Genomic DNA, 14,693 nt, shown 5'->3' on the forward strand with positions numbered 1-14,693 from the left:
CTTTATTTATATAGCACTTTCCATACATGCAGCTCAAAGTGCTTTACAGAAAGGCAAACATCACAAGTTAAAAACAAGCACAGATGTTTAAGACCAACTCAGATTCATGCTGCAGAACAACACAGATTAGGAGATGCATGCTAACAAAGGGTTGGTAATATCATAATAAACAATACCGTTTTTTAAAAGACCAATGTTGCTATTAAAACTGTTACATAAGTAATACAAATGAAAACCCTTTGAGACCAACAAAACAATATAAAAGTGAATAATAAAGACTGAAAGACCATTGAAAAGAAGTGCTAGTAAAAAGCTAATCTAACAGATGTGTGTTTGGCTGTCGTTTAAAGATGTCCACTGAGTTGCCCTCTCTGATATTTCCTAGGGTGTTCCACAGTTTTGGAGCGTAGTGGATAAAAAGCGGCCTTCCTTTGATAACACTGACTTAAACAGCAGCAACAAGTCTGAACTCTTACTGATCAGACATCTACAAATGCATTTTTCCCTGACTCACCTCGTGCAGCTTGCTGAGAACGATCTTGAGGTACTCCTCGTCGTCCACCTTGTCAATGATGCCTTCCAGGTTGTTCTTCACGGTGGTGGCGCTGAGGCAGCAGTTGAACTGAGTCACGTCCTCGTAGTCGAAGGGGAAGGTTTCATCGCTGATGATCACCTGAGTGATCTCTCCTACAGTGCACTCAGCGCCTGAAACACAGGAAGATAGACCGGTTAATACGGTAGGTTCATGAAGAGATAACAGCAGGAAACGGAGGGACACTCACCGACGGATCGCTTGGACTTGTTCCTGATGGACTTTCTTATTTCTCTCTTCAGACTCCTCCTCTTCTTTCTGCTCACTCCGTTGCTTCTAATAACTTTCAGGAAGTACTTCAAGAACGTCCGCTTTGTTTTCTGCTCGCAGGAACAAAAATAATACTCAAAATAAGAAAAGAAAATCTCAATCCGACACGATGTTCTGTCAGTCACTTACAAAGCCTTATCTGGTCTTTCCTCTTCATACCTATTCATTACATCCCTTAGTTTGTAAACTGCTTTAAAATCCTTCTATACAAAATGTCCTTCCCCTCATCGGGGGTGTAATGTATTTCAATCCTCTGTTTATACCTGTATGTTTTCCCCTTTATAACTTTGTTTTAAAGGGCATTATTTAAATAAAACCTGACTATCTTCTTTACTTACTAATGAAACACACCGTTTTCTTCTATTTGCATTCATCCACTTGTTTGTTACTCACTTTGTTAAAGTTATCGTAGAAGCTGGAAGTCAGATACAGCGGTAACATCCCGAGGTCCTTCAGGGTCTGTACGGTCCACGTTGATGGAGCTCTGGTCAGAAATACAGAGAGTGTGCAAGGTTTATCAAACTGAACTTCAGACTGTTATATTTAGGTTTTTTGAAACAGGAAAAATGACATCCTGAGAAATGTGTTTGAGAACAAATAAAGAAAAGACTTGATAATAAATGCATGATATTGCTGCTGCTGCTGACGTACCCGTACTGTGTTTTCCCGCCCTGCAGCAGAGCCTCAACAGCGGCTGCCTGAGCATCTGTGAGGTCCGAACAGCCGTTGAGTTTCTCCAGGATGGACGGGTCAGAGTTCTCGATGTAAGACTCGTCCAGAAAGCAGCACATGTTCCCCAACACCGACACGTTATCCTCAGTCAGACTCGTGTTGGTTATACCCTGAGAAGACAGTAGGAGCAGAAACAGATCTTAATTACAGACTGGAATTAGATTAGATATTCATTCAGACTTTCATGTAGACATCAGTGTACAGTTTAAATCCGGGGGTTCAGTATTATCTAGCAGATTAAAAAACCCATTAATATCATAAAAAGAGTGGTGTTAATGCAGCACATCTTGAATTTCTATTGGTCACTTCTGCACTCTGGAGCCCTGGACTCATTTGATTAAATGTATTGGACGGATAAAAGGATGGAAATGGTGTAACGATAGAGAGGTATAATCTGCAACAAGGGTTTTAAGTCTGAAATTGAACCAGGGACGTTGAGGTAAAGTTGAATTGAATTGACTTGTTGGGGAACTGTTAGGGGAAGCTATTGTTTGTGCATCTTAAGTTATTTTTCTAACTTGGGTTTCCCTATGGGAACTTCTCCAGCGGGACTGACTAAAGGAAGCTCCAATGACAAAACGTCTTTCAATTTCAATTCTCGCTTTTTTGTGTGTGTTAAACTTCAAGCCCTCTCAGCTGATCTTGGCTATGTTGGGCATACTGCTCCTGTTCATAGACGACCCGTTAAGGATTATGTCGCCGAATGCACACAGTCACTAAACTTTAATCCCACTCCAATAAATTGATTCACATTTTACCTTTTGTTTAAAAGGTTCTTTTAGTTTAGAGCTCCAGGAACTTAAAATGGACTTTATATGTGATTTATTTTTTCGTTGGTGGACTCACCAGGCAGCTCCGCGCATTAACAAACAGAGCGGTCCGTTTGTAGCTGAGGTCGGAGGAGAAGACGGAGAAGTCTGCGTCTGAAAGCTGCTCGAAATACGACCTGCACTTGGCTTGAAGCACCAGAGAGTAACTGCACAGAGACAGAGAGACGGTCAGTAACACACACTGCTCCGACAAAATCTGTCTTTCATCCTGAATCCAGACTCACTCGTAGTACAGCAGCATATCGGTAGGGAAGAGGTCGAAGATGGTGGCGTCGGAGTCGTTTTTGATGTGGTTGTACATGCAGGTCAACTGTTGGTGAGCAGAAGAAGGTTTCAATTATTTGGGATACATCTCCTACACAGTTGCACTCTGCTGTGATTTGTACATTTTAAGGTGAACGTAAAAAGGTAAAGTAGAAAGGAGTAGAAGCAGCCTTAAATATGGCTGACAAATAACTGTATTTTCTCAATAAATACCGGAATGTGAAAGATATCTTTACGCCAAATGAAGTAACTTATTGCTGATTGAACACACACACACACACACACACACACACACACACACACACACACACACACACACACACACACACACACACACACACACACACACACACACACACACACACACACTCTCACCTGAGTCTCCACCAGTGTGACCTTTCTGTTTCTTTTCCTCCGACAGGCTTTGATCAGCCTCTTGATCTGCACGGTCTTAAAGGTCCTCACTCCGGCGCACGTGAAGCCTTGCAGCACGGAGGATGACAAACTACACACACACACACACACACACACACACACACACACACACACACACACACCAGAAAGAGGCCAGAAAAAGTCAGGATTAAGATTTTATTGCAATATCTTTTGGTGAAAAACATATAATTCTGCTCTTAATCTCAATCATCTTTAGCTAATTGTTTGTCTTTTTTTGGCAAATCAATTACCCATAATTGTGTGTGGTGTGTTGGGGGAGGGATTCCCAAAGCAGAAGGAAAGGGAAATGATTTAAAGGGCTCCTGTATGTTTAATGTTCATATAAATATTACATTTTTATAGATGTCTTCAATATACAGGTTATCTTTAATACCCATATATCACACAGCCCTTCTATGCAGACATTTAATTCCATATGCAGGACTATTCCTGACTCCTACATGATTTAAAACCTCTGTTAAACTCACTTGTCTGCACCTCCCAGGTCTGTGGTCGCAGATTCCACAGCTATGACTCCAAAGAACATCTCAGCCTGAAGAATAAATACATAATCCAACGTGAGGACGTACAGAACAGTGTGTGTGTTTAGTTCAAACGTGTGTTTACTGTGAGATCCTGTTACCTGCTGCCGCTTCCATTTCTTCCTGTTGAGCGTGGTGATGACGCTGCTGTTGCTGGAGAAGCCGACCAGCAGCACGCGAGGGATCTCTCCGGCCAGTTCATCCGGAATATTCTGAATGATCATTTCACTGTTGCTGTTCAGGGATATGATCTGTGGGAGGACGGGAGAAGGATGTATTTAAGTAGCACACGTACTCATCACTGCAGCGATTGGACCGGTTAAACCACTGGAGGTTACAGAGAACAGGATTTTTGAGGAGGTGTCACGTTACTCCTTCGCACACTAGACACAATCTAAAAACCATGACTTTTTATGGAACCATAAATCTAATTTCCACAGACGAAACTCTATACTTAGAATGATATTATATACATCGTCGTGCAGTGAATAATAGCTATGATGACATGTAAATCAAATACTTCCAACTTCATGCATAGCCAGTACAACGCTGTGATTTACTACCAGTATTTTCCTAATATCATTTAATAATGATATAAACTCATCTCTGGAGGCTGGACTGAAACACAACGGGTGAATCTTCACAGAGACCCTTCTCTCTCACGCAGTATGTTTCAACGTTTAAAGGGTTCATTCTTATAGCTACAGATTCTTTATAAGGTTCAAAACTTCCTCTGTGTTTTACAAATAAAACATTCCTATCATTGATGGCAAATACAAATGATTATTTACTCACTAATTATCCTTTTAGGAAGCAAACTCCTGCTCTCTGCAGCACTTTCTCAATGTGACCTGATTGTGTGTTGAATCGTTCTACCTTTAATCTAAATGCATTTCTTATATGTCTACTCTATGCTGGTAACTGTACTCTACGTGATTACATGTCGACTGTATTGTATGAAAGGTGCTATACAAATAAAGACTATTATTATATATTATTATAATGGACAGTTAATATAAAGTATAGAGCCTTAATTCAACAGAATATGTCATCGTTCTATGATTTGAATTGTTCATAAGCGAGCCATGAACTATTAACACAACATAATTCCATAACTTTTCCGAGGATTTCACCGATTCAATTACTTCAGGCCTGGAAGATTGTCTATCTTTACATAAATGAGTCCAATAAGTCCTGACTTTAGCTTCTGTGTGCCGTCTAAATTCGTAGCAACAGTACATTTCCATTGATGTTTGAACCCGCCCTTTAAACTACAGTGTAAATAGTTCATTTAGAATATTTAATAAAACATACAATCCTGTAACAGAGAAAATGAAGCTGTCATACCTTAGATACAAAAGTCTGGCGGACGACGGTTGGAGCGGTCCCGATGTGTTGCAGGAACGAGGGATTTTTGGATGCAGTGAGCAGCTGGGAGCCGCTGATTCTGCCGATCGTCTTCGAAGGAATTCCCACAACAAGAGAGCCGAGCATGACCAACGATGACGAGCTGTTGATCTGTTGGGATGAAACATGATAAAAGACACGGATGAGATCTCTGTACTCTGACTGCTGTGATCACAGACATCCATCGGAGAGCAGCTACCTTCATCGTCCCCGTGGAGATCAGAGACTGGACGATGGCCTTGGCCTGACCTTCCTTCCAGCCCGTCACCACGCTGAGTGTGGCGAGCGCTGTTAGCAGGTCTGCAGGTTTTATCTTGCTGAGCTGCCCGGCGGACAGGCTGTTGCTTTCGTTGCCGAGGACAGAAATGTCCGTGGCGTCGATGTTGTCCCCGAAGTTACTCGCCAAAGCTGCAGAAACCTACAGAGAGAAAGCCTTGCAGTTATTTCTTTGTGTCAAGTAGGGCAGTGTTTGTGAATGAACAAAGGCTTGTTTTTTGAGCAGTTCCCAATTAAAGTAAATCATTTTTACTTGTTCTATTTATATCTACCTCAAGAAACCAGTGCATTACTTTTAAACAATGATGATGTTCATTGGGAAGAAAATTCAATCCCCCTGAAAGAACCAGGATAAAATACTGTTGCAGCGAACAGGATATGATCCCTCTGTGTGTGTGTGTGTGTGTGTGTGTGTGTGTGTGTGTGTGTGTGTGTGTGTGTGTGTGTGTGTGTGTGTGTGTGTGTGTGTGTGTGTGTGTGTGTGTTTATTACCTGAGGGTCCAGGTCTATGCAGAGTGTGGTCAGGTTGTGCAGCACGATGATACTTTCTTCTGCGGTCAGCTGGAGGAACGCTGCGCCGGGAGCGACGCAGCGGCTCACCAGAGGAAGTCTGCAGAGTGAGAGGAAGAAGAATCGGTTCACACACAAAGAGCATCATTCAGGTACGCAGTACATTTACTCAAGTACAATTTCAAGGGACTTGCAGTTCTCCTAAATATGTTCATTTAACGCTAATTTTTATACTTTTTTTCACTGCTTTTTGGAGGTCAACTTTGTACTTATTACTTCCCTACATTTACTTGACAGCCTACATTCCATTTCAGATTCAGATTATCAGCAATAATTCAACTAGAAAATAAACATATTGACATATAATTATAGGTTAAGATATCCAGCAATAATATCCAGGTAATAACAACGATTTCCACCTTTACCGGCTGTACCTCATAAGCCCGTTATTATATAGTATATGTGTCTAAAAGAGGCCATAACACATAACCAGTACTTCTATTTATGGATATTTTGATGCAAAACTGTGTTGTACTTTTACTTGTTGTACTGCAACTTAGTATAGCTATGTTCGAGATAATATCTGAGTACTTCTTCCACTACCACATGTATGTATTTGTAGTGCTGTGTGAGGGGTTTATGGCTGTTTCGACTCACAGTAAGGGGTTGAAGTTGCTGTCCTGTTGGTAAACGAGCTCGGTGTAGTAGTCGGTGAAGTTTTGAGGAAAAGAGGAGTGGTTGAGGAGGGCGATGTTCAGAGGATTCACTGTGAACACCTGCAGGACCTGAGGAGAGAACGCATCGTTATAAACCCTGGAGAGGTGGACTACAGCATTAACCCAAACATCTACATCTCAAAGCGAGAAAAGTACCTCTGTAGATCCGAACGTCAGAAGATCCTCCAGAGTGAGGAAAGGCATGAAGAGGCCGATGTACTCCGCAAACCAGGCGGTGGAGTTTAGCTCTGGATCGTTCGAGTTGTAGCACCTTGGTACCGTCGCTGTAGTGATGAATTATAAATCTTTACATTGAGGATACATACAGGTAACCAGGGAGATAATTATGAAGACATAAAAACTGAAATAAAGCGAAGTTTGTTGACAATTTTCCCGCTATATTATTTTTTTGTGCAACATTTAAAAATTTTGCATCCAAAAATCATGACCACAGTCATTTGAAAATACTGATCTTGTTGCATTGCACTTTTTTTAAGGAACAAGTTGAAAAGGATATAAAAGTAAGTTGGTTATTTGACGACACTCAAATCTGACCTGAGGGGGAGACAGTACTGAAGTAAATAGAGATAGCAAAGTGTAGAAATACTTCAAATAAAACTCCTATCGTAAAAAAGTACTAGAATCAAATTGTACAAAGTACTCATTTTACACAATGGGCTAATTGAACAATTAAAAACACTTTGACTACATTTGTTTGTGCATTATTTGCTAATTTCTACACTATTGCAGCCGGGAAGCCTTTCAAAGATCAGTAATGACTTATCTTGACCTTGTATAATTATTTTGAATACATATTAATATATTTGTGTCATTATTTTTGAATCATAATCTTGTAGTAGCTATAGTTATTAAATAGTGGAGTAAAAGTATAGCATTTGTCTCTGGACTGCAGTAGAGTGGAAGTACAAAGACGCAGGACATGGAAATACTCAATAAAAGTACCTCAAAATGAGGACTTCTAATAATCTAAATGACTGAGACTGACCTGAGGTGAGGTAACTCACGATGGTGGCGAACACATCTCCCCTCCTGAAGTCTGCAGCAGTGTAGTTGTATTCCCCAAGAACTGAAACACTGAAAAAAACAAACACAGGATTTAAAAACACCAAAAAAACAACATGATTTAAAAAAGAGAAACCTCCACGAGACCACATACAGCTTCTGGAAGGCGAGGCAGGAGGCGTTGTGTGTGACCTCGGGGCTGATCAGAGTCTTTGTGAGGAAGCTCAGGTAGTTGTGGAGGCGCCGGTCAAACCAGGCGTCGACCTCTGACCTCTCCGAGCTGCGGAGCGCCATCGGCCAGACGCAAGGCAGCGTGGGCCGCCGCACCGCCGCCGGGAGAGACTCCTGTGGGGATACACGATTATAAGTATGTGAGTGAACAGACAAAGAGACCTTATTGTATCATTAATATCTGTGTCTCCATTTCTTGCGTGTGTGTGTGTGTGTGTGTGTGTGTGTGTGTGTGTGTGTGTGTGTGTGTGTGTGTGTGTGTGTGTGTGTGTGTGTGTGTGTGTGTGTTACATACGGTCTCCAGGAATATGGGTGTCTGCATGTAGTTGCTGTAGATCACACAGAGCTCTGTATCGTTATCGACAACATCGGGGCGACGGAGGAAATCTCCAAGATGTGACGGAGGCATCGAGTTCACCAGCTGGAGGAAACATTACAAAAGTGTCATCCTCTCAGATTTCAACCCCGAGGTCTAAACTTGTTCAATCTTGAACTGTTTTTTTGGACACACACCTGATGCATCCTCTCATGAGGCATGAGGGACAGGAAGGTTGTGAGGTTGGGGAACTGGAACCCCAGGAAGGAGCGCTGCAGGAAACCGTAGAAACTGTGGTTGTAGTTTTCCCCGTAGCATTTGAGAGGAATCGGTCCTGGAGGAAGGGAGAGGGAGAAAGTTCAGCTGTCAGACTTTCAAGGATTAAAAGATAGTACATGAACGGGGATGGACTTATGGGCATTATATATTTGCCTATTGTAAAGGATCTTCCAAAGTGTTAAATATAGAAGGGTTAATGAACATTTAATGTGCAAAAATACACCAAGAAATGTAACATTTTCATAGGTTTCATGAAGTGTCTTTTCATTGCGGGTTGTTTACCTTTGAGAGACTGAACAATGTGGCTGTAGATTTCATCCTTTGTGTCTTCACTCAGAGAAGAGATCGTTGAATTCAGGTCCGTGACTCTGAAAAAAGAAATGTAACAGAATAAAAATAAGGCACTCAATCAGTTTGTTGTTTCTCCTGTACGACTACATCACAGTATAATGTAGATGAGGTGCAACGAATTACATTTTCTAAAAAACAAAAAGGATCTGATTTTAAAATAATCCCGATTCCAGTTCAATCCAAACCTACCCTTCCTCCTCGATGCTGCAGTTTCTTCCCGCCAGTATCCCGAAGAACGGAGCTACGTGTCGCGGCGACAGGTCGACCAGCAGGGGGCGCAGTCTGTTGCGCAGCCACAGCATCACCTCTGAATCTCCCACCGCGTGATCGGAGAGGTTCGCTCGGTCAAACACAACCTGCAGCATGGCCGACCTCACCACCGAGGGGAACGTCATCTCATGACCCTGTGGGGAAAGAGACACAACAGAATAAAGGATAGAGTTTAAACGAAAGGGTAAAAAAAAACGAAATAAATAAATATGATTTAATTAGCTGATGCCAGTTTTACTTCTTGGAATATTTTCGTGTTATACAGTGATCAAATTATCTGTAAGTAATCTACAATTATATTAAAAGTTTATACTTATTTTAATTGTTGTCATCAACAAATGGATGTATTAGTGTTGGGTGATGGTTTTAATAAAGGTAAATTAACCACTGCATTTTAGTTATTTGACATATTTTAAAAAGCTTTTCAGATTAGTTAATGGCAGTGAGTGTTCCTCTACTGATGAACTATAGATATCATTTAGTAACTGATAATGCATTCCAGCAGTGGCTCAGTCAGTAGGGGCTTGGACTGGGAATCGTAGGGTCGCCGGTTCAAGTCCCCGAACAGACTTGAAATATGGAAAGTGGACTGCTACTTGGAGAGGTCCCAGTTCACCTCCTAGGCCCTGCTGTGGTGCCCCCCCCCCCCACCATTGCTCCCCGGGCGCTGCACGATAGCTGCCCACTCCTCCTCGTTAAATGCAGAGGACCAATTTCACTGTGTGTGCTCTGCTGTGTGCATGCATGTGACTAATAAAGAGGGTTTCATCCTCCGATTCTATCTCTATTTGTGTTTTTGTGGGGCTTTTTTTTTTATACAAGTGATGAATTTCCCTTCCCAACCAGCCCGTTCCTTTAAAGCACTGCTGGAGAATATAAGGTTTAGCAAGCTGTACTGCAACAACACAACTAAGAACTTAATTCAATGCAACAGTTAAAACTAACTTTTGATTCAGGATTGCCATATTTAGATTTAAGCGTTTGATTCTCCCTCACCATGATAGCAGGGGAGAAGTCATCAAAGAAGGTGGGGATGGATTTGTCCGGGACGTGCTTCATCAGCATCAACACGTCTGCAGGAGAGGTCAGCTGACCCAGGGTGGAGGAAACCTCGGCCAGCTGTCTGACCGTCAGCTCGGGCAACGCCTCCATCTGCATTGTGCACACAGGGAAAAATATGACGGTTAAAACACAGAAAAAAAGGAAGTAAATCAACATGACAACAAGAGATGCGACAGGAAGTACCGCTGTGAAGTCGGGATAGAGCATCTGCAGGGTGTGGAAGGACAGCAGGGCGGAGAAACCTCCCAGGTTCTTCTGCAGCCATTCTCCACTGTTGTTGGTGTGAGCGCTGCAGCTGGAGTCTGGACCGCAAGACACAATCAGAACCAGAACAAGAATCAGGTTGATTGCCAATACATATACAAGGAATTTGCCTTGGTGTATTTGGTGCATACATAAATAGAGTCAAAAAGATATATTGTAAGAAAAGGACCAAAAAACTGAACAATTATAACAAACTATTTTAAGAAAACTATAATGACATTAAAATATAGCAATATTTACATAAAATATAGATATACCCGTAAAATAAAATATATGCAGTATTGGTATGACAAGTGGAAAGCCGTGCAGATATAAGAGCAACATTCAGAGGGTTGTGAAGGACTGAAAGTATTAAAATGAACAAGATATTGTGAGCATTAATGTAATGCATGGAGTCTTTAATGTGGCTGAGACTTTATTTAATACATCTTTTACATATTTGGTGTTGCTAACCATTGCAGAATACCTTGCACATTCATGCTGGGGTTTAATATTTAATACTTTAACATCACACGACAGGTACCTCAAAACTAATGACATAAATGCCAACATGATAAAAGATGAGATGTAACTATGCTTGAATTAGCCTGTTACATTTTCATATAGCTATTGCAATTTGCGAGTAGAGGTGGCCTGAAACAAGGCTGCAGAAAAAACTAAACATGTGTGCTGTGTTTGCATGATATGCCTGTTTCAAAGTCATATATTTCCTTCTATAAGAATCTATTAAAGGAAAATTCTCTATTTGTATCCAATAATAATATTTTCAGGTGTAAAATGAGTATTTTATCCATTAGGACTTTTACTGGAACAATTCATGTTACATTTAAATGTGACAACATACCTGCGGTGTTGTTCCTGGTGAGGAAAGCCTGAATGAAGTGTGTGAAGACCGACATCTGCGTGGCGTGTGTCATGTCAGGCTGCACATGGCTCAAAATCTTCACCCTGAAATTAAACATGGGAACATGTGATTACATTGTTGAAGATTAATCCAAGGAAACCGTCTCAAATATCAGGGCGTTTTTGTTTGAGGGTTAATGTGCTGCTCACATGTGCTGGTAGCTGCTGCAGTTCAAGCCCTTAGTGGTGAGACAGGAGAGGAACTCCGGGGAAACGGCGGGCAGGAACGGGCGAAGCCGGCGTTTGAACCACAGCTGGATGAGGGCGGGGTTGTTGAAGCTGGACATGCCGAACATATCCAATCGGATTTCTCGTATCGAGTCCAAAATCATCGACACGGCAGGATTGCTGGGGTCCAGCGACTACAAGAACAAATGAAACATACAGTGACTTGATATGCTGAATAAACTGGGCCAGGTGGTTTCAGAATGATAAATATTTAACTTCACAACTCATTATGAAAAGCGTTACATGAGGTCTGATTCATACCGTGTTGGGGAGAAGATCCAGAGCTGCGTCCAGAACGTGAGAGGCTTTGGAGAGGAGAAGCTTCCAGACGGGCCTCGAGCTGCTGGAGTTTGAGGATTGATTACACATCAACACGGCCGCCAGATCTTCTGCTTTCAACGCCGTCAGCTGTGAGATGAAAGAGAATGATAACAGGGACAGATATGGATGCTTTCTGGTGAAAACTGCCATTTTTTATCCTGTCAAAACACCTCAAAAGTGTTCCAAAATTGGCCAAATGTAGTGGCATAAAAGTACAAAGTAGCAAAAGGAGAAATACTCAAGTAAAGAGCAAATACTCTGTAGTTAAATACTTGAAATAAAGTACTGAGTTTCACCACTTGTTTTTTGTCTTACCGAGGCACAGGCGTATTCCTCCACAGAAAAGTCACAGAAGGCTCCGACCATCCGTCCGCTGTCCAGGCTGAGCTGCAGCTTTGTGCTGAAGTGTCAAAATAAAAAAGGAACATCAAACATTTACTGACAGTTAATTAATACTGAATGTTTATATGATATATATAGAGAGAGGAATATGTGTCCCACCTGTTCACTCCGACACAGATGTCCGTTTCTGTGAAAAAAAGGAAGAAATAAAAGCATGGTGATTTAATTAAAATATTGACTAATTGTATTTATTTTTTAACCAATGACAGATCTTACCGTTTGCCATGGTGACATTGCACTGGAAAGAAAACAATTAAGAGATTTTAAGTCTTTTCACATAAAACCAATTAAAGATGAACAAAATTCAGAAAGAGTAAATCACATGTAGGTACCTGTCCGCTGTAGATGATGCAACCTGTAAAAGTATATATGAATTAGTTCATGGAATAGATCAGACATCAATACAATTTCAATGTTAAGTTTACATTGTGACTTAATAACAGGATGTGTTCATCTTTAAAGTGAGAGTAAACTACGATAAACAACAGGATTTGATCTTAATACGGACTTTACAGGCCTTTCCTTTCACCTTTTATGCATTATTTTCAAAATATGAATCGGTTCACAGGAAATCGTACCTATAATATACCGACTGTCTATGATACTGCCACAAATGACATAAAACCCAAATAGATTTTGAGTTTTTTCCCCACCCCATGTCATTTTTATGATGGCACACAAGCCAGGATTAAATAAATGAATGAAACATTTACTAAATCCACCAAAAGCATCCATAATAATTCCATTTAATTAACTAACAATCACAATGAATACACACTGAGAATGAAATGCTCTTTAGAGGGTGGTTCTCACCTGGTGGTATGTATTTGGAGAGCTCCATCTTGATGTATGTGATGGTGTGCGCTGTATTTACAGACACTGAGGATAAGGCCATGTCCATTCTGGTATACCTAGAACAGCAAGATGGGGGTTTAACATCACAATTTAATGTAATATAAAGTCTATAAAATGAACAGAAATACGTAGTAACTTACAATATTTTGTACGATGAACAGGTGAAGTTCGCCTTTAAATAAAGAAAGCAAAGATTATTAGTTTTAAGACGCAGAGCAAAGTGTGTATTTCTATTTAAGAGGAATCATCTTTTACCTGGTTATGGAGCATGGCGAGGTTCATCAGGAACTCCTGGAGTTTCTTCTCATCAGGAGACTCAGTGAGGAAGTCAAAAATCACATTTATGATGGCGTCTTTATCGAGAGCGGTGGGAAGAGTCACCACCAGCAGCTCTGCAGTCTGCAACGGAGTCAGGAGTCGCAGGGTCTCCAGCTACAGACAGAGGAGACGAGACAGAAAGAGGTTAACTGCTGCGGAAAATAATAAAGTCGTAATACTAATTTCTTTTTAAATTCTAATGAAAAATTACAAAAACATAATTACAAGAATATTTAAAATAATACAAAAATATTTAAATAATACAAAAATATTAAAAATAATACAATTAATAATAAAAATAAGAATAATACAAAACAATAAATAAATAAAAGTAAAATTAAGAAAATTAAAATATATATGTAGCACATTTTTAATAGAGTTACACATTTGATAGGCACAAAGAATGAAATTAACTATCGAGCAGCAACTAAACACAATATAAAACAGAGAGTAAACCAAACATGAACTAATAAATAAAATCACATGAAACAATTCTAATTCTAAAGAAGGCTTAAAAGACCAGACAGAGTTGACATAATAAAAGCACTAGACTAATAATCTAGATCCTTGATGTAAGAGAAGTTTAATCTTACCGGGTTGAAGTGTGGGTTGAGATGAAGCAGCTGTTTGATGGACAAAAGCTGTGAAAAGGGACCGAGATTCTTCAACAGCCACTCTGCACTGCTGTTAGAAGCAGACACACAGCGTGGACCTGGACCAAGACATGAGGAGGGAAAGACACGTGTGTAAATCCTAAAGTATGTTTTGAAAATAGTAATTATAGCCGCTCAGATCATGCATCATGTACCTGAGTGTGGATGAGACAGGAAACGGAGGACGAACTCCTTGAGGACCACTTGTTGTTGGTGGGAGGTCATGTTATCAAATTGGTGGATAAATACCTGCAGTCTGAGAAATAAATCAAGGATATAATTTGTCATTAGACCTGAAAAGACACCAGACGGGAGGCCATGCTGTCACCTAAATGCCTAAATCCAATGGGATGTGTGAAAGCCAATGCATATCTTAAGTCACTACTTTTGAAACCCACAATATGTACTTTGTTGGTGTGTCTCAATCAAAACAATAACAAGAGATGTAGATTTGTGAATCAGTGTGGGATCCTGGGAGTCCATCACAGAGTATAGTCAGCACAGGCAGCCTCTCTCTTATGGAGCAAAATGATCAAAAAAGTTCTCCTTGCCACAACAAATAACGCAGGTAATTAAAACAGGTTGTTTCTCTGCTAACGAAAGATCCAGATGCTCAAAAGGATTTATTGGAGAACTAAGTTAT

The 14,693-nt window shown here is 40.6% G+C and overlaps 1 protein-coding gene across 2 annotated transcripts in view; it reads right to left on the reverse strand.

Moving 5' to 3' along the window:
• LOC134864065 (uncharacterized) overlaps positions 1-14,693 on the reverse strand; it is a 34,355-nt gene that overhangs the window by 4,420 nt on the left and 15,242 nt on the right. For both annotated transcript variants that reach the window (XM_063882811.1, XM_063882810.1), the window contains exons 26-59: positions 14,206-14,306; positions 13,991-14,109; positions 13,335-13,511; positions 13,220-13,251; positions 13,038-13,135; positions 12,557-12,579; positions 12,441-12,462; positions 12,324-12,351; positions 12,138-12,222; positions 11,763-11,909; positions 11,424-11,635; positions 11,215-11,318; positions 10,290-10,408; positions 10,041-10,196; positions 8,964-9,178; positions 8,706-8,791; positions 8,342-8,478; positions 8,124-8,249; positions 7,752-7,942; positions 7,581-7,669; positions 6,731-6,858; positions 6,516-6,643; positions 5,841-5,958; positions 5,272-5,490; positions 5,013-5,183; positions 3,767-3,916; positions 3,612-3,676; positions 3,064-3,193; positions 2,649-2,734; positions 2,441-2,570; positions 1,514-1,704; positions 1,256-1,346; positions 783-912; positions 515-705 (exon numbers count right to left, since the gene is read on the reverse strand). In XM_063882811.1, the coding sequence (XP_063738881.1) occupies positions 515-705; positions 783-912; positions 1,256-1,346; positions 1,514-1,704; positions 2,441-2,570; positions 2,649-2,734; positions 3,064-3,193; positions 3,612-3,676; positions 3,767-3,916; positions 5,013-5,183; positions 5,272-5,490; positions 5,841-5,958; positions 6,516-6,643; positions 6,731-6,858; positions 7,581-7,669; positions 7,752-7,942; positions 8,124-8,249; positions 8,342-8,478; positions 8,706-8,791; positions 8,964-9,178; positions 10,041-10,196; positions 10,290-10,408; positions 11,215-11,318; positions 11,424-11,635; positions 11,763-11,909; positions 12,138-12,222; positions 12,324-12,351; positions 12,441-12,462; positions 12,557-12,579; positions 13,038-13,135; positions 13,220-13,251; positions 13,335-13,511; positions 13,991-14,109; positions 14,206-14,306 (4,195 nt within the window). The remainder of the gene's footprint in view (positions 1-514; positions 706-782; positions 913-1,255; positions 1,347-1,513; positions 1,705-2,440; positions 2,571-2,648; positions 2,735-3,063; positions 3,194-3,611; positions 3,677-3,766; positions 3,917-5,012; positions 5,184-5,271; positions 5,491-5,840; positions 5,959-6,515; positions 6,644-6,730; positions 6,859-7,580; positions 7,670-7,751; positions 7,943-8,123; positions 8,250-8,341; positions 8,479-8,705; positions 8,792-8,963; positions 9,179-10,040; positions 10,197-10,289; positions 10,409-11,214; positions 11,319-11,423; positions 11,636-11,762; positions 11,910-12,137; positions 12,223-12,323; positions 12,352-12,440; positions 12,463-12,556; positions 12,580-13,037; positions 13,136-13,219; positions 13,252-13,334; positions 13,512-13,990; positions 14,110-14,205; positions 14,307-14,693) is intronic.

The sequence above is a fragment of the Eleginops maclovinus genome, chromosome 5 (assembly GCF_036324505.1).
Source record: "Eleginops maclovinus isolate JMC-PN-2008 ecotype Puerto Natales chromosome 5, JC_Emac_rtc_rv5, whole genome shotgun sequence".
NCBI classification, from domain to species: Eukaryota; Metazoa; Chordata; class Actinopteri; order Perciformes; family Eleginopidae; genus Eleginops; species Eleginops maclovinus.